This window comes from Odontesthes bonariensis, chromosome 1 (genome assembly GCF_027942865.1).
Source record: "Odontesthes bonariensis isolate fOdoBon6 chromosome 1, fOdoBon6.hap1, whole genome shotgun sequence".
In the NCBI taxonomy this organism is placed as follows: Eukaryota; Metazoa; Chordata; class Actinopteri; order Atheriniformes; family Atherinopsidae; genus Odontesthes; species Odontesthes bonariensis.
Genome location: NC_134506.1, coordinates 28,512,299 through 28,533,374, shown reverse-complemented (window position 1 = coordinate 28,533,374; position 21,076 = coordinate 28,512,299). Strand labels below are relative to the sequence as shown.

The 21,076-nt window shown below is 41.8% G+C and overlaps 1 protein-coding gene across 1 annotated transcript in view; it reads left to right on the top strand.

Annotated features, from left to right (window-relative positions):
- spata17 (spermatogenesis associated 17) overlaps nt 1–21,076 on the top strand; it is a 43,897-nt gene that overhangs the window by 11,173 nt on the left and 11,648 nt on the right. The window contains exons 6-8 of the mRNA XM_075471605.1: nt 887–1,010; nt 15,003–15,218; nt 18,927–19,073. Coding sequence (XP_075327720.1) covers nt 887–1,010; nt 15,003–15,218; nt 18,927–19,073 — 487 coding nt within the window. The remainder of the gene's footprint in view (nt 1–886; nt 1,011–15,002; nt 15,219–18,926; nt 19,074–21,076) is intronic.

The following is a 21,076-nucleotide window of genomic DNA, read 5'->3' as shown; positions in this document are numbered from 1 at the left end:
CACTTTGTGTATCCTGATTTCTGTGTGGAGGTTTGTAATTGAAAGCAGAAGTTGAGTAGGCAAAGAAAGAGAAGGGAATAATTAGAGAGAAGGAAAAAAAGGGGTAGGAAAAGAAAACAGATGCGGGATTGCTGATGAGCTAAAGCTAAACTCTTATTGGTATTGCGCTTGTGGAAATAGATTGGTTTTACTCTTAGCTTTGTGAGCGTCTTTTCAAATTATCATGGCATGTGTGATTTAGTAATTGTTTCCAATTCCCCTTTTAAGTTATTACCCCCTCGTAACAATAAGGGTGTGCGACTGTGGAATGAAATAGCTGTGTATGGGGTTTTAATGCATCCCATTTAGCCAGCTTCACTAAACAGATGTCACAGACAGACCTGTCCTGGCTGCGGTGATGAAATATATCCATCATCCTCCCACTTATACCCCTCACGCTTCCTCTTTGCTTTTTTTTTTTTCCTTTTACGCAGTCCCATTCCCTTGTTTTTCTCCCACAGCTGCTTCGTCTTTCCATGTCTATCCCTGTGTGATTAGTTTTTTTTTTTCTATTCATCTGAAGGACACTTAAGGGAATTATCAGACTTTTTCCAAATGCATATTAACACATGCACGATTGTATTTCCGTGGGGTTTACATTGTGTAGTATGTATGAACTATTATTCATGTGTGTTATGATTTGCGTCTATTGTTATATAGCTGTGAAATTACGTATTATATGTCTAAAACTTTGAATATAGTAGATTTTTCTCATTTGCTTCGTTTATTTCGTTGCTTTATTGCTTTTGTGGCTTGACTGCTTGATCCCTACTGATACTCATTATTAGATGGCAGTACAAAACTTATATATGCAAAAATCTTTGTGTATGTTTTGTGTTTCCTATAGGAGGGAACTGGATGAGATTGAGGAACTCCAGACAAAAGAGAAAGAATATCTACAGATGATAAGAGAGAAGACAGCCAAAGTCACCCAAGCTCAACGGTTACACCACCTCCTCAGCACAAAACAGGTTGGTCCACAGGAACATAGACATTAATGCCCATGTTTAACATAGACATTTCATGCCTATGATTAGATGGATATTTGAACAGAGAGCAAGAAGAAATTGCGATCCCACATTAACAAGAGCTACCTGAAAACAGTAGATATTAGAGAACTGCATGTAAAGTATAGATTAACTGATTCATTGGTTTGGTCGATTAATTGGCACCGAATGGGATATCTTTTTTTTATCAATGGCTGAACATCCACTTAAGTAAAAACAAAACCCAGTAAACATACAGTATGCGGCCAGCTACAGTGATGAAGCAATCCCTGTGTCTCTCCTGTCATGGCTGTCATCTTATCCTCTTTACTTTTTTTACATGTACGCACTTGCACTTCCTGTTTCCTGTTTACTTTTTTAACTTCTCTTTGGCTGCTATAAACCACTGACCATTTGGTATTTTCTCAGATTTTGTCTTATTTAATGCAAAACTGCTCGTGTAATCTTACAATTTCTTTCTTTCTGCTGTTACTAACTTTTCTAACAAACTACTCTAACTTTTACTCTACATTATGTTTCTTCTTTATAACTTGTTTTCCATTGGTATTGTTTGTTCCTTAAATTTTCTTTAGATCCACCAAATTGGAAAACAATTGAAGATTTGTTTTAACCTGAACCTTCTATAGTCCGTGTTAATCATAGAAACTGGATAGAAATAAAGTAGTCAACAAGAGCTACTTTATTCTTAAACTTTGAGCATCATAGAGCTGTTGGATATAATACGGCTTTTTTAATCTATTTGTATTCAGTCAAAGATTGTTCATTTCCAGCTTTGTAGGAGGAAGTGGAGTGTTTTGGCCAATTAATCAGCTATCAGATTTCTCCTTGTCCAAACAATTTTTATTTTGTTTGTCATTAAAAATGCCCCAACGTCAACCTCGGAGTAAAATCTCATGTTCACTTCAGGACATTTGCTGAATTTGACAAGTAATGTATTATAAGGAGTGACTCAACTAAGTTGCAATTATAGTTAGAAAACCACATCAGATAAAACACTGTCAACCCAACCATTTGTACTGACTGCAAAATCATTGTGAGGTGGCAATGTGTATCTGAAATGTCTGTTCTGGAGATGAAGCCCACACACACATGCTCACATATGTGCCAGTGTAGTGAAATGTGGTGGGACTCACACAGATAGAGGTAAGTGCTACAGATAAAGAGTTCCTCAAGAGACTGGCTACAGGGAGAAAATAATCTTCCCTCTTTCCTGTTGTCAACACAAGTGGACTGTGTGCAGTTAAGTTCTGTGTGTATACACATGAGTAAGAATGGGTCCTCATGGCTCTTCTGATGTGCTGAGTACAGTATTTTAGTGCTTCCCCTGGCACAGGTGTGCTTGGTGTGTGGGGCATCTACGCATCACTGTGACTCCCCACAGGGATCATAATGAAGACAAAGCACACTGGTCACTGTTGATTCAGCACCAACACTCCTCTTACTTTAACTGTCTATTTCCTTCCATCTCCCCCACCTTCATGCCTGTGCAGCTAGCACCGTCATCTTATGGATTACTACCTGCTTCCTGCCGGTATCCCATGTCATGACACACACATTGTAACATCCTCATAACTTTTACATGTTTTATTATGGAGGTGATAGAAGCTAGAATGCTGTCAAGATGCTTTGAGCTGGCTGTATACCCACATGCACATTGTTTTTGCTATTTTGCCCTGTATTCATGAGATTGGTATTTTATGAAGGAAGAAAAGAAAGCAAGGGGGAAAGTTTATGTATTCCTCCCGTCCTCTGTCTATCTCTCTCTCTCTCTGTATATCTACCTCTCCCTCTCTCTGCATATGGCAGGGGACTTTTTTCCTTCGTAGCTTTGACCTTGTCAGCAGTGAATAGATGGCTCTCCCACACAGTTCATCCTTCCTCACTTCTCGGACCCCAGCCCACACACACACACACACACACGCATGCTTACACACTGACACACACACGCTCACACAAAGCTTACCAAAAGACCCCAAGTCCCTCTGACAGAGACAGAGATGCAGTGTTCCAGGGGTCAACATCATTGCTCTTCTCATAGCTCGTACTTTTGGGCTTGTGTTTGTCTCTATGCGTGTGTGTGTGTCATTCAAAGAGGTGAGATTTACATTTGTGTGATGTGTATGTCAGTGAAGTTCTTCATGTTACAAACTGTGAACAATTTTTCAATAAATTAGTTGTTGTTTCTGGAGTATCTGGAGTATTTTTTTTCTGGAGTAACTTTATCATCACCCATTGGTTTGTGAAATGCCCTATCTTGGACATTGTGCTTTTGAAAATAATTCATGCCTGAACGGGATATTCTGTTTTGAAGTGGCGTTTCTACTTTCCCATTAAACTATTTCATGGACTGGGTAATGTTAGATTCGGTTCTTTTAGCTGGAAGCTCAAGAACGGACCGGAGTAATTCAAGTGAAAATGAAGTCAACAGTTTCAGCAACAATTTGTATGAATGTTTCAAACACTGTTCTTCCTGGATTTATTTTGGACATTTTATTGTTCCTTATCTCATCACTGCGATTTTTGCATTGTAAAGCTGTTTTCAGTTTATCTACATAGTTTGGTGTCTTTCCCAATCATATGCATGTTAAAATAGATGGATGAATTAATACTAATTGCTCTAGTACAAAACTAAACCCCCATTATAATCATTATATCATTATAAACTCAGGCCAATGATCACTCAGAGTCTGTTTGGATTGTTCTCACTCTCAGGGCTGAATGAGAGAAAAAAGGGAGCAAGGTTGAGAAAAGACCATCTTAGGGTGTGCGCATTTATGACAAAGAGAACAACTATAAAATTAAATTGGGAATATTATGGCTCAAAAAGCGTTTGAGGCTTTTAATTATTCATTACTCATTATTTCCTGCAATGCTGCTGCACAGCTGATCTTTAGTTAGTAACTTCAGGCCTCAGGTCAAGCCTCCAAATCTGTAGATTTTTTTTCTTATAGGTCTCTTATTAGTGCGTTGATGCTGAAAAAAAATTATTAACTCTTGTCAATAAACTTTGGGATCAAATATATCATATATCAACTTTTTCCTTCTGTATTATGCATGTGCTTGATTCTTACTCTCTCATTTGTTTCGAAAACATTTGGAACACACACACTCAGCCTCAACTCGCACACTCTTTTTTCTGCATTTCTCCAGTCCAATTTATCTGTCCCTCGTTTTTCTTCTCACCCCGGACCATTTTCTTCCATCTTTCATTCAATTTTTATGACATATTCACACGATAAATATACTGTTATCTCCCCCCTTTTTATCTATACCAAACCCCAATATTTTGAAACAGAACCACTTGAGATCTGCATGATATGTGGAGTAAAATATCAATCAAGCAGGAACCCCACCCCACAGTTGCATGAAAATAAACCAAATTCTGACCCTGTGTCCTACAGTTTAAATTTGTTCAGTCAACCCGACTCAGTTTCGGGATTTAGACTGCTTCGCAGCCCGGAAGGCCTCAATCCTTCGTCCCAACTACCGTCAGGGGAGCAGCCCTTCCGTCCCGGAATTCCACAAATTTTATTTTTGTAGTCGACCCGGTTCCTTTTCGGGAATTATAAACTCCCTCGCACCACGTAGCTATTCGTGCACGGAAACCTCTTAATTTTGAAGACAAGTTCCCCGAATGGGATATTCATTTATAAAATGAATTTACCTTGTCTTTTATTTGATCGAATTCACCTGTCAGGACACTTATTCACTCTCCCTGTGTGAGGCTATGTGTTTATACTGGACGTGTTACCATTCAATGCAAACATCAGACAGTACATTAACACTTGGATTTACCATGATCAGAGGACAACTCAATTCAGACAACTTCATTTAGGTTATTCAATATGCAGAAATTGCACATTTAGTCAATAAGGGGTGTTCTGCTCACCTTTATTATGGCGCCTCAAATTGTCTGAAAAAAGTCGTCCCTCCAATCACCTCGAGCCGTCCTCCCTTGCACGGTGGTCTCAGAGCTTGCCAACCACGGGTTCACTAGCCTAGAAATCTAGACGCCCCTAGCGGCCGCAAATGGAATTTGCTTCGGGGCTAGTCTAGTCACTTGTGGTCGTTTTGCGAGGTTCCAAATCAAAACTTAATCGAGCCAATCAAATCGTGAGGAGCAGGGTTAGAGGCCGGGCTACCTAGTGACGACAGAGGTGCGACGTTTCAGTGTGTAGTTCCAGAGAGAGGTAAAAAAAAAAAAAAAAAAAGTCCCAGAGAGAGGTAAACAATGGCTGCGCCCGGCGAACAGGCTTATATAACAGCTATATTGCCTTCCATTAGCTAGCTCTCTTTAGATTTATAGGGAAACGAAGTAAACTTACATCTGAGAGCAATCCCCAGTCAATTGCGAGCATGATGTACCGAAGACGGCGGGCCGAACGGCAAAACCGGAAGTGCGTTGCTCACTGCGGCTAGCTTTAGTAGCGACAAATTCGTGGGAACAAAATTGTAAATAGCTGGTATTTTGTCAGATTTTCAACACCTTGGGGGTCTAAATGACTACTTTCTCGCCTGAAAATGTTTCAAATGTTGCTAAAGTTATATATTTACAGAGTTTATAGCTTAAGAGTAATCAGCTTTTCAGGCCATAGACTACAAACCACGATGTACATTCCGTCGCGTTGACTACGTAAAACTTCTTCATCGCTCTGATTGGTTGTTGCGCCATCCTATTGCGTGGCGTTAAACTTGACAGACAGCCGTTTATCCCGCCCACACTGCTATCCAGCGTCACTAGACCCCTGTAGAGCTTTTTGCTGTACGGGTCTGGCTTGCTAGGCTACGGGTTCACGGCACCATTGTTAGATTCGGTTCTTTTAGCTGGAAGCTCAAGAACGGACCGGAGTAATTCAAGTGAAAATTAAGTCTTTATTTGTAGTCACACGTCAAAGCATATCAGCGCTGGGCTCAGTGGGAAAGAATCCCCGCAGGAAGTCTGTCAGACAGCGCCTCGATTTCCGGTTGTCATTTGTATTTATAGCCTCATAGGTTGGACTCACACTCGACCGAGTATGATTGGACATGAGTAGGTTCAACATGCTTCGTCATATTCGCTTGATCAGCCCAAAACAATGTGTGTGTGTGAATCTGCCCTTGCTTTCCCAGGCTTTCCCAATTGTTTTGTCTTTCTACTCCTGGATCACTTTAGGTCATCATGGAAAAATACTGAGACTTATTTCATTCATAATGTCTAAGAACAAAACCAATTTTTACAGTAATGGACCTCAAGTGGTGTAGCAGCATAGATGTTCTATATTTAAGAAAATGTTGTGACAACACATAAGTAACTGTCTGATAACAATCATTATCTATATGCTTAACTTCACATTGTTATGTTACCACCTGGTTGTGGGTGTTGGTTGGTTCAAGAGGTCTTCTCTCTAATGAGCCATCTTTGAAACACTGATGATGCTGAAGTTGTATGTAGACTTTTCTGTGTAGTGCATTTTGCTTAGCTGTTGTTCTTTAGAGTATGTTGCTGAATCAGAGATGTTTGGTAGCTGCCTGCAAGCCGTGTGATGGTCAGAGTAGGAAACCTGTACGGAGTGGTTGTAAAATGATCTGTGCTGAGCTGATCCCTCCTTTAGAGTCAGTTTGAAAAAGGGGAAAGAATAGAAGTCTCTGAAGGTTTTGATGACTGGTCAGGGTTGCAAGCCCCATGGGTGGTTCCGGTCAGGTTACAGGAGGAATAAAAGTCCAGTTTAACTCACACAAATTGAAGCAATCCTGTGGACTTCAAGCACACCTATATATCTGAATCACTCATGTCTCTCGGTTAATCACTTGAAAACTGCGTTTTGATGTACGTTTGAACATACATGTCATGAAAATGTACATCAAAGTAAAAAAGAAGAAACTTAACGGACATAACAGGTTTGTTGACATTGTATTAGTCTTTTTTTGTGTACCTCTACGTCTGGACTTTATTTCTGATGTCTATTACACTTTTAAGGTAGGGATGCATTTGTAAAAACTTTCTGTTTTTAGCAGGATCGGTAGAGTTGAATTGATTTCCTTTTTCAATTGGCAATGATTAACATACTCTATAATGAAACATTTACAAATTAACTGGTTTGTTCATGAGTTATTGTGTTTGTTTGAGTTAATATACTTGGAGCAATATTCCACTTATGGGTTCCTCCTCCTCTTTCTCTGCTGTTCCAGTCTTTTAGAGTGGCTTAAACAGCGAGCAGTGTTATTAGCATATAGAGTAGATACACAGTCCTCAAACTCAAAGCTTTAATTAACACACGGCAAAAGGATCACTGCGATTTAAATAATTATTACTGAGGCCGTCTGCAGCAAATTTCACCCTCATTTTAGTACCAGTGGGGGAAAGTTTTATTTGTGTTTACATCATTGTACATCTATGCTTTTGAACAACTAAGTAAAAACCTTGGACAAGAAAGATTCTACAAGTCTGCCAAATTTGGGCACGTTTTCCTCTTATCCAGCTATTCAGCTATCCATCCACCCATAATAATTTGAATAACTAAGGATTTTTAGCTTCACTTGAAGCTTTACCTAACTACCATTCCATCTCCCACTGCAGCACCTTGGTGATTCCCTGTACAGATTCCCTGTATACACGGAATATGTAAGATGGAGAGACTCTCGACACAACTGACAGTGGTTGATTACTTTGTTGCAGTTAGTTACTTAGAAACACTGTTCTCTCTGTGGATAGATAATGTCAACTCAGAAAACCTGTTTAGTTTGAGTTTTTTGAGGCCTTGATATGTTTTTACTGTGGGGAGACTGGACACCTCATCACCGCATGCCCAATCCGACCGTCTCAGGTGAAAAGAGACTCTGTTGTTACAAGCTCCACGCCACGCAAACCGTTTACTGTCAAGGTAACACACAGAAACACCACCTTTAACTTAGAGATTTTAATTGACTCCGGGCTGATGAAAGCCTCATGGATTGGGACGTAGCCCAAAAACTGGGGCTTAAATCTGAATTACTCACGCAGCCCATTAATGCCAACGCCTTGAATGGAAAATCTCTGTTTTCCATCACTCACGTCACAGAACCGGTAACCATGGTCACAGATAAACCTCAAGAAAACATTCAATTTTAACTGTTCCACTCTCCTGCTCACACTCTGGTTTTGGGTCACCCATGGCTCACCAAACATAACCCACACATTGACTAGCCTTCGGGCAAAATTTTGGGATGGGGAGGAGACTGTGGGAAGGTGCCTGCAGACCAAGTCTGGAAAATCGGCTCACGCTGCTGTAAAAACTATTTCTGTTCCTGTCACAGAGTTCCAGCTTCCAGACTTAACCTCGATTCCCTCCTGCTACCACCATGTTAAAGACGTCTTCAGCAAGGACAAAGCCACGTCTCTTCCCCCACATCGGCCCTACGACTGCGCCATTGACCTCATCCCAGGATCCACTATTCCCAAGGGCCGACTCTACTCACTATCACGACCAGAGCAACAGTCCATGAAGGATTACATTGACTCATCGCTCAAGGCGGGACTCATCTGCCCTTCTTCATCCCCTGCTGGAGCAGGCTTCTTTTTTGTCAATAAGAAAGACGGTTCACTAAGACCCTGCATTGACTACAGCCCGTTAAATGACATTACAATAAAAAAATCGCTATCCACTTCCTTTAATGTCTTCAGTGTTCGATCAACTTCAACAGGCTGCCATCTTGACAAAACTGGACTTACGCAACACTTACCACCTCGTCCGCATTAGAGAGGGGGACGAGTGGAAGACTGGATTTAACACCCCTAGTGGCCACTACGAATACCTCGTCATGCCTTTCGGTCTCACGCTCCTGCAGTATTCCAGGCCATGATAAATGATGTTCTTAGAGACTTTCTTGATCGCTTTGTTTATGTTTATTTAGACGATATTCTGATTTATTCTCCAGATCTGGTCACGCACAAACTTCATGTTAACCAAGACCCGAAACGTCTGCTTGATAACCATTTATATGTTGAAGCTGAAAAGAGTGAATTCCATGTAAATACCACCACCTTTCTAGGTTTTATCATCTCTCCCGGTAAGGTCCAGATGGATCCCACCAAGGTCAGTGCTGTGGCCGAGTGGCCTACTCCAGAAAACCGCAAGAAGGTCCAACAGTTCCTGGGTTTCGCAAACTTTTACAGGCGGTTCATCAGAGGCTTCAGCGCCATCGCCGCCCCGCTTCATGCCCTCACCTCACCGCTGGTTTGTTTCCACTGGGGGCCGAAGCAAGAAGAAGTGTTCCAGCGCCTCAAACACCTCTTCACCACCGCACCCATCCTCACCTTGCCTGATCCACAGCGCCAGTTCGTTGTGGAGGTGGATGCTTCTAGTGAGGGCATCGGGGGAGTTCTCTCCCAGATGTCTGGATCTGACGGTAAGATGCACCCGTGCGCTTTCCTCTCCCGGCGGCTGAGGTCGGCGGAGAGGAACTACAACGTGGGGAACCGGGAGCTGCTGTCGGTCAAGGTCGCTTTGGAGGAGTGGAGACACTGGTTGGAGGGGGCAGTACATGATGTACTGTACATCCATTTATTGTTTGGACTGACCATAAAAATTTAGAGTATATCAGGAAAGCCAAGAGGCTTAACTCTCGCCAGGCCAGATGGACTCTGTTTATTAACCGATTTCGTTTCACGTTGTCTTACAGGCCAGGGTCCCGGAACATCAAGCCAGACGCCCTGTCCCGCATTTACTACCCTGCGCCTGTTGCCAAGGAACCCGAATCCATCCTTCCACTGAACTGTGTGGTTGGAGCGGTAACTTGGCAGATAGAAAAGGAGGTGAAGGAAGCTAACGGTGAGACCCCTCCACCAAGTGGTTGCCCAGATAAATGTTTATTTGTCCCGGCTAATCTGTGCCCACAGGTGATTCATTGGGCCCACACCTCGCTGCTCACCTGCCATCCAGGAGTTTGGAGAACTAAGTTCGCCAACTCCCAACGGTTCTGGTGGCCTTCCATGGAGCCGGAGGTCCTGGAGTACATCGAGGCTTGTTCGGTCTGCGCCCGTAATAAAACTTCCTCCGGGGTACGCAGGGGGCTGCTGCACCCGCTACTGATTCCCTCCAGACCGTGGTCGAACATCTCTCTGGATTTTGTCACGGGGCTCCCGGTCTCTGAAGGTAACACCACGGTGCTGACCGTGGTGGACCGTTTTTCTAAAATGAGCATTTTATAGCCTTGCCTAAGTTACCTACTGCCAAAGAAACGGCAAGTATCATGATCCACGGTTTCCCCAAAGACATTGTTTCAGACCGGGGGCCCCAGTTCGTCTCCCGGTTCTGGAGGGAGTTCTGTCGGCTCATCGGTGCTTCAGCCAGCCTGACCTCAGGTTACCACCCGGAGGCCAACGGCCAGACCGAACGCCTGAACCAACAGTTGGAAACCGGCCTCCGGTGCCTGGTGTCCCAGAACCCGACAACGTGGAGCACCCACCTGGTCTGGGTAGAGTTCGCCCACAACTCTCTGCCCACCTCCGCCACCGGTTTCTCCCCCTTCAAATGTGTCTATGGTTGCCAGCCTCCCGTGTTCCCTGACGCTGAGCGAGAGGTTTCCGTTCCCTCCGCCCACGCTCTGGTTCGCCGCTGCCGGCGCATCTGGGCCGCAGCCCGTCAGATTCTCACCCGCCAGGGGGGCGGGTCAAGAAGGCCGCCGACCGCAAGCGTCGCCCTGCACCTGACTATCAACCTGGGCAGAAGGTCTGGCTCTCGGCCCGAGACCTCCACCTCAAAGTCCCCAGCAAGAAGCTGGCACCGCGGTTCGTGGGTCCTTACAGCATCACAAAGGTCATTAATCCAACCGCCATCCGTCTACAATTCAATTCAATTCAATTCAATTAAAAAATACTTTATTTATCCCAGAGGGAAATTAAATGTTGATGTAACTCAATTAAATCAAGGAGTTATTATAGATGCTGATGGCTGTGGGCAGCAAAGATTTCCTGTAGCGGTCCGTTTTGCATCCAAACTGAAGAAGCCTTTGACTGAAGAGACTCTGTTTTCTGATAACAGTCTCATGGAGAGGATGTTCAGGGTTGTCCATAATTCTCTTGATTTTATGCAAAATCCTTCTTTGCATTATTGTCTCCAGAGGTTCCACAGTCGTCCCCAGAACAGAACCAGCCTTCCTTATCAGGTTGTTGAGTCTTTTTAGGTCCCTGGTTCTGATGCTGCTGCCCCAACAGATGACGCAAGAGGAAATGACGCTCTCAACAACAGACTTGTAGAATATCTGCAACATCTTGTTGCAAACCTTGAAGGACCTTAGCTTCCTCAAGAAGTACAGTCTGCTCTGTCCTTTCTTGTAGATGGCTTCACTGTTGTGTCTCCAGTCCAGTCTGTTGTCCACATGAACACCAAGGTATTTATATTCCTCAACCACCTCCACCTCTTCTCCCATGATGGAAACAGGGTTTGATCTGACCCTGTTTCTCCTGAAATCTACAATCATCTCCTTTGTTTTGTTAACATTCAAGATGAGATGATTGTTCCCACACCATGCCACAAAGCGGTCCACCAGCTCTCTGTACTCAGCTTCTTGTCCATCTCTGATACACCCGACAACTGCAGAGTCATCTGAATATTTCTGTAGATGACAGGAGTCTGACTTGTACTGGAAGTCTGAAGTGTACAGAGTGAAAAGGAATGGTGAGAGTACAGTCCCCTGTGGTGCTCCTGTGCTGCTGATCACCTGGTTAGACACACAATTCTTCAGTCTGACAAACTGTGGTCTGTTTGTAAGGTAGTCATTAATCCAGGTGATTGTTGAGGCCTCCACCTGAGTCTTCTGGACTTTCAGACGAAGCAGATCAGGCTGAATTGTGTTAAATGCACTGGAGAAATCAAAGAACATGATCCTCAAAGTGCTGCCTGCTTTGTCCAGATGACAGTGGGTTTGTTGAAGCAGGTGTATGATAGCGTCTTCAACTCCAACTCCATGGCGATAAGCAAACTGCAGGGGGTCCTGATATGTGCTGGTTTGCTTACACAGGTGGGTCAACAGGAGTCTCTCCAGGACCTTCATGATGTGGGATGTCAGGGCAACAGGTCTGTAGTCATTGATGTCTGAAGGGTGAGTTTTCTTTGGTACCGGAACCAGACAGGATGTCTTCCACAACAGTGGTACCTTCTCTTGGGTCAAGCTAAGGTTGAAAAGGTGTTGCAGAATCCCACAGAGCTGCTCTGCACAGGCCTTCAGGACTCGGGGGCTGACACCATCTGGACCTGCAGCCTTGTTCCGGTCCCTCAGAGTGCACCCCACCTTCCACGTCAGCCAAGTCAAGCCCGCCAAAGAAAGCCCCATGGTTCCGACCACCAAGCCCCCGCCGCCGCTGGAGTCGGCCGACGGGGGAGTCCTGTACAAGGTTAAGAAACTTTTAGCCGTACGCAATAGAGGGAGGGGCAAACAGTATCTAGTGGACTGGGAGGGTTACGGCCCAGAAGAGAGACAATGGGTCCCGAAGAGCTATATAGCCAACCCCTCCCTCATTACTGACTTTTATAAGGACCACCCTGAGCTCCCTGGACCGTCCGGAGTCGGTCCTAGAAGGGGGGGCTCTGTCACACCGCGGTGAGGTTAAGTTGGTTTTTGTCTCGTCTCATGTATTGTCTCGTCATTTCCTGTTTTATTTTGAAAGATTAACTTCCCTCTCGTTTCAGGTCACTTGCCCTTCCTCTCGTGCTCCAGTCTGATTGTCGTATGAATGATTCCACCTGTTTCCCATTATCCCGGTGTGCTTAAGAGTCTGCGTCTCCCCCTGTCTTGTGCCAGTGTGTCGTATCTGTCCGACTGTAGTGCATCACTCTCGCCTTTGTCCAAGCCTGTACCCAAGCCTCGTTTTCCAAGTTTACCTGTTGGTATTTATCCTCGAAAGAGAGTTTTTGTTTTCATGTTAAATTTGATAATTAAATCCTGTAAGACAGAGGTCTTCAACAGGGGGTCCGCGGAGGTACTGCAGGGGGGTCGCGAAATCTTTGGTTGATTAGACAATTTTCATTTGTTTTTTTAAATTTAAAATTTTTTTTTTTTTTTTTCTAACAGTTTTTTCTCACAAATTGTGTGCAAACGTGTGCCATCCACAGATGGTTTGAGGATTCATTGTCCCATCTACATGCATGTTTAAAGTTAAAATCTGTGGATTATTTGAATAGCTCAGTGTTGTATGCAAGATGTTTGTTTATAAATGGCAGTGGCACGGCCAACCTGTACCTTGCACATGTTTAAAATAAAAACATGAATATATTAACCTGTGTATTATATGAATAGCTTAGTATTGAATGTACAATAACAGAGTAGCTATGTTTATACACGGCACTAGACCCCGTTAAATATAAAACACAATTGTATGCCATATAAATAGTAGGGGGGTCCCTGCTCCAACTCTCCATCAGTTTGGGGGTCCCTGGCCTGAAAAACGTTGAAGACCCCTGCTGTAAGAGATACAGTGATAGCTTCGTTTATAGCCTTCTTGTTTTTTCTTCCTAGTTGGAGTGATTTTTGTTTGTAATTTCCTCAAAGTGTAGTTCCTCCGTTTTTATAGGAGAGGTGTTTTGTTTTTCCTCCGCAGCAGGAGTGATCTTTAGTTACCCGTAACATTTCATAGTTCTTTGTTTGTTCCTCCGTTTAGTGGAGTGATTTTGAGTTTTGATAATTTTTATAGATATACTTCTCCATTTTGGAAAAGTATATTATTAGCATAATATTCTATAGCCTGATTAGTTTCTCTCCGGAGGAGCTTGTTAAACATGTATGTATGTATGTATGTATGTATGTATGTATGTATGTATGTAACATTGTGGCTAAAATTAATCAGGATGGTCTTGTTGGTGATCATGAGACTTTGGACCACCATTGTCAAACAGGACCGCATTAAGATTATGGGGAAAGTATTTGGTAATCTGCTTGTAACACCTGGCCTTTGACAACATAGAACCTCAAGACAATAGTCAGAAACATACAGTGTTGAGGAGGCCATTAAAAGCCTGCTGATGGTTTACAAATCCCAAAACGGTTTAGGCCCAAAATACATCTGTGATATGTTCAGAGAATATAAACCCAGCAGATCTCTTAGATCCAAGGACTCAGGTCAGCTGGTCTAGTCCAGAGTCCAGACTAAACACGGAGAAGCAGCATTTAGCTGTTATGCTGCAAACAAATGAAACAAACTGCCAGTGGAGATTAAACTTTCACCAAATGTAGACATTTTTAAATCCAGGTTAAAAACATTTCTTTTCTCATGTGTCTATGCATGAAATCTGTGCGGTATCTTTTAATTTATCGTGACTGTTGCTTGTTTTTAAATGAATTTTAAATAAATTATTTTATTTGTTTCTCTTTATATTCTTTTATGTATTTTTAATGCTTCTTCCACTCCCTGCTGCAATGCTTTTATTTTATGTAAAGCACTTTGAATTGTTTTGTACATGAAATGTGCTATACAAATAAATTTGATTTGATTTGATTTTGATTAACAGAAAACATTAGAATTGCAATGGTGGCAAATAAACGCTTTTCAGATTTTTACTGGGAAACGATATGAATAATTTTGGACATAACCTTTCAAATTATGAAAGATTAAAATGTATGTTGTGCATCTCCAACACAATGACTAAAAATTTAGATGCTACAATATACTGTGGGCTGCACGGTGGTGTGGTGGTTAGTACTATCACCTCACAGCAAGATGGTTCCAGGTTCACTTCCTGACTCAGGCCCTTCCATGTGGAGTTTGCATGTTCTCCCTGTGTATGCAGGGGTTCTCTCCAGGTACTCCAGCTTCAAAACTTTAGTTGAAATTTGGCAGAGTTCTTTAAAAACTACAGGAAGTCATTGTCTTTGCTTCAAGGACTTGTTCCCAAAGGTACTATGTACATAGCCATCAAACCACTGCACATGGTCTTTAACAATAATATGTGTGTCTGTCAGTCTTACACTTTGTCTTTAATGTAATGTAAATCTTTCTTTCTTCAGTGCCCAGGAGTCTTCAACTCTCCGTTCAGGCCAGCCCCAGATGAGATGGAGCTACTGTTGAGGCAGGTCAAGTACCAAGCCCCCACCAAGGTGGCCCCTAGGGATAGGGCTAGACTCATGGGCATTCCTAGCCCAGCAGCCCCCGGTTTCTCTGGGACCACTAGAGCCTGCAGCTCCAGGCCTATACTGCCTCCCATTGCCAGTAAAAAACAGCAGGTAATGATCAAAGCTTGAACAATGATAGATGAGATTGAAGTTTAGGGGCAAAAAAGGGAAAAAAAGATTGGACTGTGTGAAGAGGTGATACTGAATATTTATTTAACAAAGTGTCATACTGATCTCTGGGGCCATTCTTGCTCCATGTGGGATGGTTTTTGATGAAAGCAACTCTTAGAGAAGATTGTCATCATTAAAACATTGCGAACTACTCTCTTGGGGACCATTGAACAAAGCTGTAGAGCCTGTATTTGATTTTAAGACTACAAAAATGTTATGTGACTGTGTTAGTATCAAATGTATGTGTGGGGTTTTATCCAAATGAGTCCTGTAAACAGCTGCCATTAATGTCCTACAACAGCATGGTCTGTATTGTGACAAGCAATGTTCTTGCTCTCTAAAGCCTCAACTCGGTGAGATATTTCTTTGAACTAATTTTTTTTTTCTATCTGTTTAAAGAAAAAATATTTCCATCCAGATTAAAATGCAAAAATTCCCACAAATGCTGAAATAATCATGCCAGGCCAGTAGGGGGCGAAAACATTTTCAAAAGTGCAAAGGAAGACCATTCTGAGCATGCCTGAGGTCATTCACACTTGACAAAAATGTCAGCACCAAACAGTGGTTTTATGGACTGGCAAAAAGGAAAGATGAATGCAATATTTTTAAGTGCACTGACGAAACAGCGTTGTTGCTCAGTGTGCCATGGCAATGCTGGGCTCAGTGTGACAACATGTTAATTTCTTTGAGTCAGACACAAATACAGAGAAAATAATTTTCACTGACCAACTTCTTTGTATTTAGAAAATATAAACAGTTCTAAAATTTGATGCCAGCAACATGTTCAGGGCATCTATAGTGAAGTACTCTTGAGTGCCCCAAAGTATCGGGTGCTCTCAAAAGTACTTCTTTCTGACCTGGGTCATTTTGGAGGAGTAGTTCATTTATTTCCGGTACTCTGTTTAGTCCCTGGTTCCTACAGTGGAAATGCAGGGGATCAAAGACTAGGTCTGTGCAAAAACCCTTAGTCCTCGCAGCTAATCTTTAAACTCTTACAACTCAGGCAGGCGAAATTCCGCATAGTTGCAGTCAATCATTAAAATCACGAGTCCTGTGCTTCATACCAGGTATCATGTTTAATCATTTTACTGTTAGTTATGACACAAACATTTTATTTTCCTTTCTTGTTCAGTTCTGTATCAGTTCTGTAGTTATTGAGCTTTTGGATTGCGCTTTTCCTATCATAAAAGGAACAAACAAACTATGACAACAGTGCTAGCAATAATTAAAACCCCACGGTCTGCAGCCTTTTTGTCTCATGAACTTCAGCCCAGAACATTTCTAGACATGTTCCAGAGGGGCTGCATGACTTCTTGTGGAGATTAACTCGCCTGCCATCTAGTAATAAATCAATGAGTGAGCACATGTGTGAATACAGCAGCAAATCCTCCAGTGCATTTACAACAAATGAGTGTGCAAGCTGATGAGCTGCAGCTTCTTACTATTTTGTTGACCTCTAATTTCCTTTCCTGCTAGTCGATATGGTAGATACATCCTAATACTGTAAATGTCGATATCAAACACAAAAACCGCAGTGGATTGGTAGGGAGTACTATCTCCTGTTATTGTTGTGCTGTAAACAAAAACAAAAAAATCAGGATTTTTAAATGTGCTTTTTAATATCCTGTACTGTACTTGCATTCTACCCAGGCACCATCCCAGAGTATTTATTTTCCTGAAAGTGCATCTCTACCTGTGAAATAAAAGTTTGAGAGACTTAACTGTAACTGCAGAGAGAGTCAGGACCTACATTTATCTGCTGCACATACTCAGTTGTAACAGAAGCTTAATTCTCAAGAATCTTAATGGAGACTATTGAATAGCTCTGGGCTGTGTATTTACGATGTGTTAGTAGAATAAACTTGCATCCAGCTGTGCATGTGTGATTGTATACTGTAGCTTTTTACACGTTTGCTTGTGTGTATGTTGATGACTTTATGTAGCCATTTTACCATTTGTGCTATTTACATGCTGTTCCTTTTTCTGACAAAGCACATTACATGTTATTAATTTCTATTCATGTGAAACTTAAGTGAGCAGAGATTCGATTCGCTGCACTTAACATACTGATCAAGATCATAAGCATTGTCAAGAAAGTCTCTGGTGCTGATTGGAAACTCTGTTTATCCCTTAATAGCTTTATCTGTCTCTGCCTCCCTGTGTTTCTTTTTTGTTTGTATTTGGGAGTCATTAGTGCAGGAACCTCCTATTTCTTTTGCACTCACACCACACCTCGCACCCCTTCCATCCCTGGTGTGATAACTATCTAGCAGTGATGGATAAGGTTGAGGTGCTGGCTGTGGAAATGGTCAGGCCAAGCCGCTGATCCCATGGCGATAGGAGCAAGGGCAGGGTCCCTGTCCCTTCCTCTATCGCTCCCCCTCCTGCTCCCTCCTTTTTTTCAAAAACAAAACATCAAACAACAACTGAAGGTCACCCTAAACAAAGCAAAACAATTTAAGTTAATCAGCAGTTAACAAAGTTTACACTTCTCTCTTTGAGGAGACCATACACACTTTCACAACTTGAACTGTAAAGCATTTTTATCAGATTTCTTATTCACCTGACATAGATGTTTGAATTTTTGTTTAGCATTTGTAACTGAGAAAAAATATTGTATATGGATTCAAGCATGTTAGTCTTAATAATGATGCGGAAAATAGGACTGTTGTCATACCTCCACAATATGATGAAATCAGCCTTCTTTGACCTTTATAAAAAAAGTTTAATTTTTCATAAATCAACAAAGGTAACCCCAAAAATAAATGAAACAATTAAGTTTGTTTTCGGTCACAATTGTATGCATCTGTAAAGAAAATCAAACTATTCAACTGAATATATTTCAGACGTCTTACTAGTCCTTGATAATAAGTGTTTACAGTATGATAAGCATGAAGGAGTCTTGGGGACATAAGGAGGAAATGAAGTTTGGGAGTGAAAAGTAAAATTAAGATAAAATTTGAAATCTCAGTTTATATGACAAACATATAACTCCAGTGAGGAACTAACAAAGTCAAGATGTACAAAGACTAGCATGACAAACAGCTTAAAGTTTACTGGAAACTGGCAGTTTGATGAGTTAAATCAGTGCTGGTGGCTCTATAGTTTCCGTATTTGAATTTGAACAATTTCAAGAAGGAATTTGTGATGGTGTTTGTGTTACATTATGTTTGTATGATTTTTGATAAACAAATAAAGAAACAAAAGCAATCATGAAATTTGCCTGTGACAACATACTGTTGATGTGGCCACAGCCTACATTTCACGCACCCTCATTGATATCAAAGACAATTGAAATGTAACAGATGATTGAATTTCACTGCTTGTTGTTGTCTTGAAAATGTTTTGAAAAAGTATTCTACTTAATGCTTCAGTGTTACTTCAGTGTTAGTTTTTGTGGCCCATCTTTCAGTTTCCCTCACTTTTACCATGACCTGGGAGTTTATACTCTTCCTTTCTCCTGATTAAATTCCATTCACTTTTCATCTTGCGTGGCTTCTTAGGCATGAAAGAGAGCTGCAGTGGATTGACCTCTGGTTTTAGGAGAATCAGGAAAAAAAACAGAAACTGCTTCAGAAAACACACCGATCATTATCTGACTCATTATCTATGTCTGTGTGTGTGTGTGTGTGTTGGTGGTTATTCCACGGCCTGTTTAGAGAGCCAGGAGAAGTGTGGGAGCAGCGCCTGCAATGCCCCGACCTGATGCTGGGACTACAGACCTCATACACACACCTGGAGGAAGCCCAGAATCAGCTACGGCAACACGAATCTGAGGCTCCCGAGTGTTATACTGTAAGAATGATACACAAACACACACTGCGTTAACACAGAACTATACACAGAATTAGGATGTGTACAGAAAAAAGTCTTTACCTACAGTTAGACATGAATCGGAAGTGTTTCTTAAGAGGTTTTCTACAATCACATATTTATTTTTTTTGACAAATATCTATCTATATATATTGTTTTGCAGTCAACATAATCACAGTGAAACTCATAGGTGTAAGCCAGCAGATCACTTTAAGACTTCTTCAAATGGATTTATTGTGAACTGTGCTCATATCCCTTCCTACTTAAGTTCAAAGCTTTCATTAGTTTTAATTAAGAACGATGTATGCATGAGTGTGTGTGTCTTTGCTGAAACACTTTGCTATAAACTCATTAGCACTCACAAGCTAATCTACTCAGCTGAATGTGTGTAAGTGTGAAGTACTGTTATTAACCCACTGTTTGATCCGTCTCTTACAATAATTTCCCTGACTATGCTATTAAAGACCACCCAGTTTTTTTTACTCCCCAACCGTCTACAGTCTCTTGTCCAAGTGCAATCCAAAGACTATAGACTTGGGTTATTTTTCACTTTGTGTCCTATCAGTGTATTTTGTCCTTTCATTTACCCGTCGCTTTTCCTTGTTAAAAATTCATGCTCATCTTTGGTGTAAATGAATCCACGCTAATATGCAACTTATATATTTTCTTTTGGTTGCCAGAGGAGTAGAAAATGTGCTCCATCATATGAGACAGAGCGGGAGCTCCTTCAGATAGTAGATTACACAATGACTTTTAGAGGAGGTATGATGAAAACTACAAGCACAAACATACATACATTAATTTTCTATACATGCATCAGCCTTCTCAGGCCAGCAGCGTTCTTATCATTGTGTCCATTCTATGGACTGTCATAGAAAAGGATAAGTTAAATAAATTAAAATGTTAAAATTGTACATAAAAACTTGCAGGTAAAACTTATTCTAGAACATCATTAACATTTGAAATTATGTTTTCTAATATACCTAGAGTACATACTTAAAATAAGACACCTCTGGTAAATGGAAATCTCACAAACAGAACAAGCCTTGTGTATTATAGATAATAATGAAAATGTGTAAACGTTTATGCATATGATTTTTGTATTTTTAGCTGCTCCTGCATATTGAGATAGAAATGGAAAGTGTAAAGTACTTGGCCAGAGAGGAAGGAATTTAGTCTTTGTATGCCATAGGCTTGTAATAATTTAACCTGTTAGCATTAATCAGATGTTAATCCCGGATGTGAAGCTTGATCGTGAAGTCACCTCAGATGTGGCGTTCAGCCCTTGCAAATTAGTGGCAGTCATGGGTTTTTGAACTTGCCTGGGTTTGGTCTGAAAGATATAATTCTCTTCTCAAAGAAAAGATGAAAAACAGAGAAGCAGTGCAGCCTAAACCTTTCAACTTGTGTTGCACAAATTTGTCAAAAGTGACAGCAATTTAATAAATCGCCGCTCTCCATCACACGCATATGACACCCACCCACACGGTTACACACATTTCCCAGCCATGCCCTCCACTGCTCGCTCTACATGTATACGTAAATGAGGTGTATGCATTGGTGTGTGAGTGTGTGTGTGTTAGTGATAGAATGTGTGTGCATGGGCCCTGCAGTCGGGTCCAGGCATTAGGTAATTGACTGTGTCTTTGCTCAAGGCCTTTCATGGATCACCGTCCTTTATTAGCTCACTTCCCAGCACACGCACTCACACATACGGGCGCACACACACACGTACAAAGTTCCCAGCAGCTCCACCCCAACCCCTTACTCCCCACCATCAGCACCCAGACCCAATTGCCCGGAAACGAGGAGTGAAACGAGAGAGAGAGAGGAGCAAGGGAAGAAGAAGAGAGCAGTGACAGGGGAATGAACTAACACGGCCCGAGGAAGTGGAGATAAATAAGTAGAGGAGTGAGTGGGCGGATGAATGGGGACTCCTCCAGCTGACAACGGAGATTGGGGGAGTTTAGTTAGGTGTATTTTAC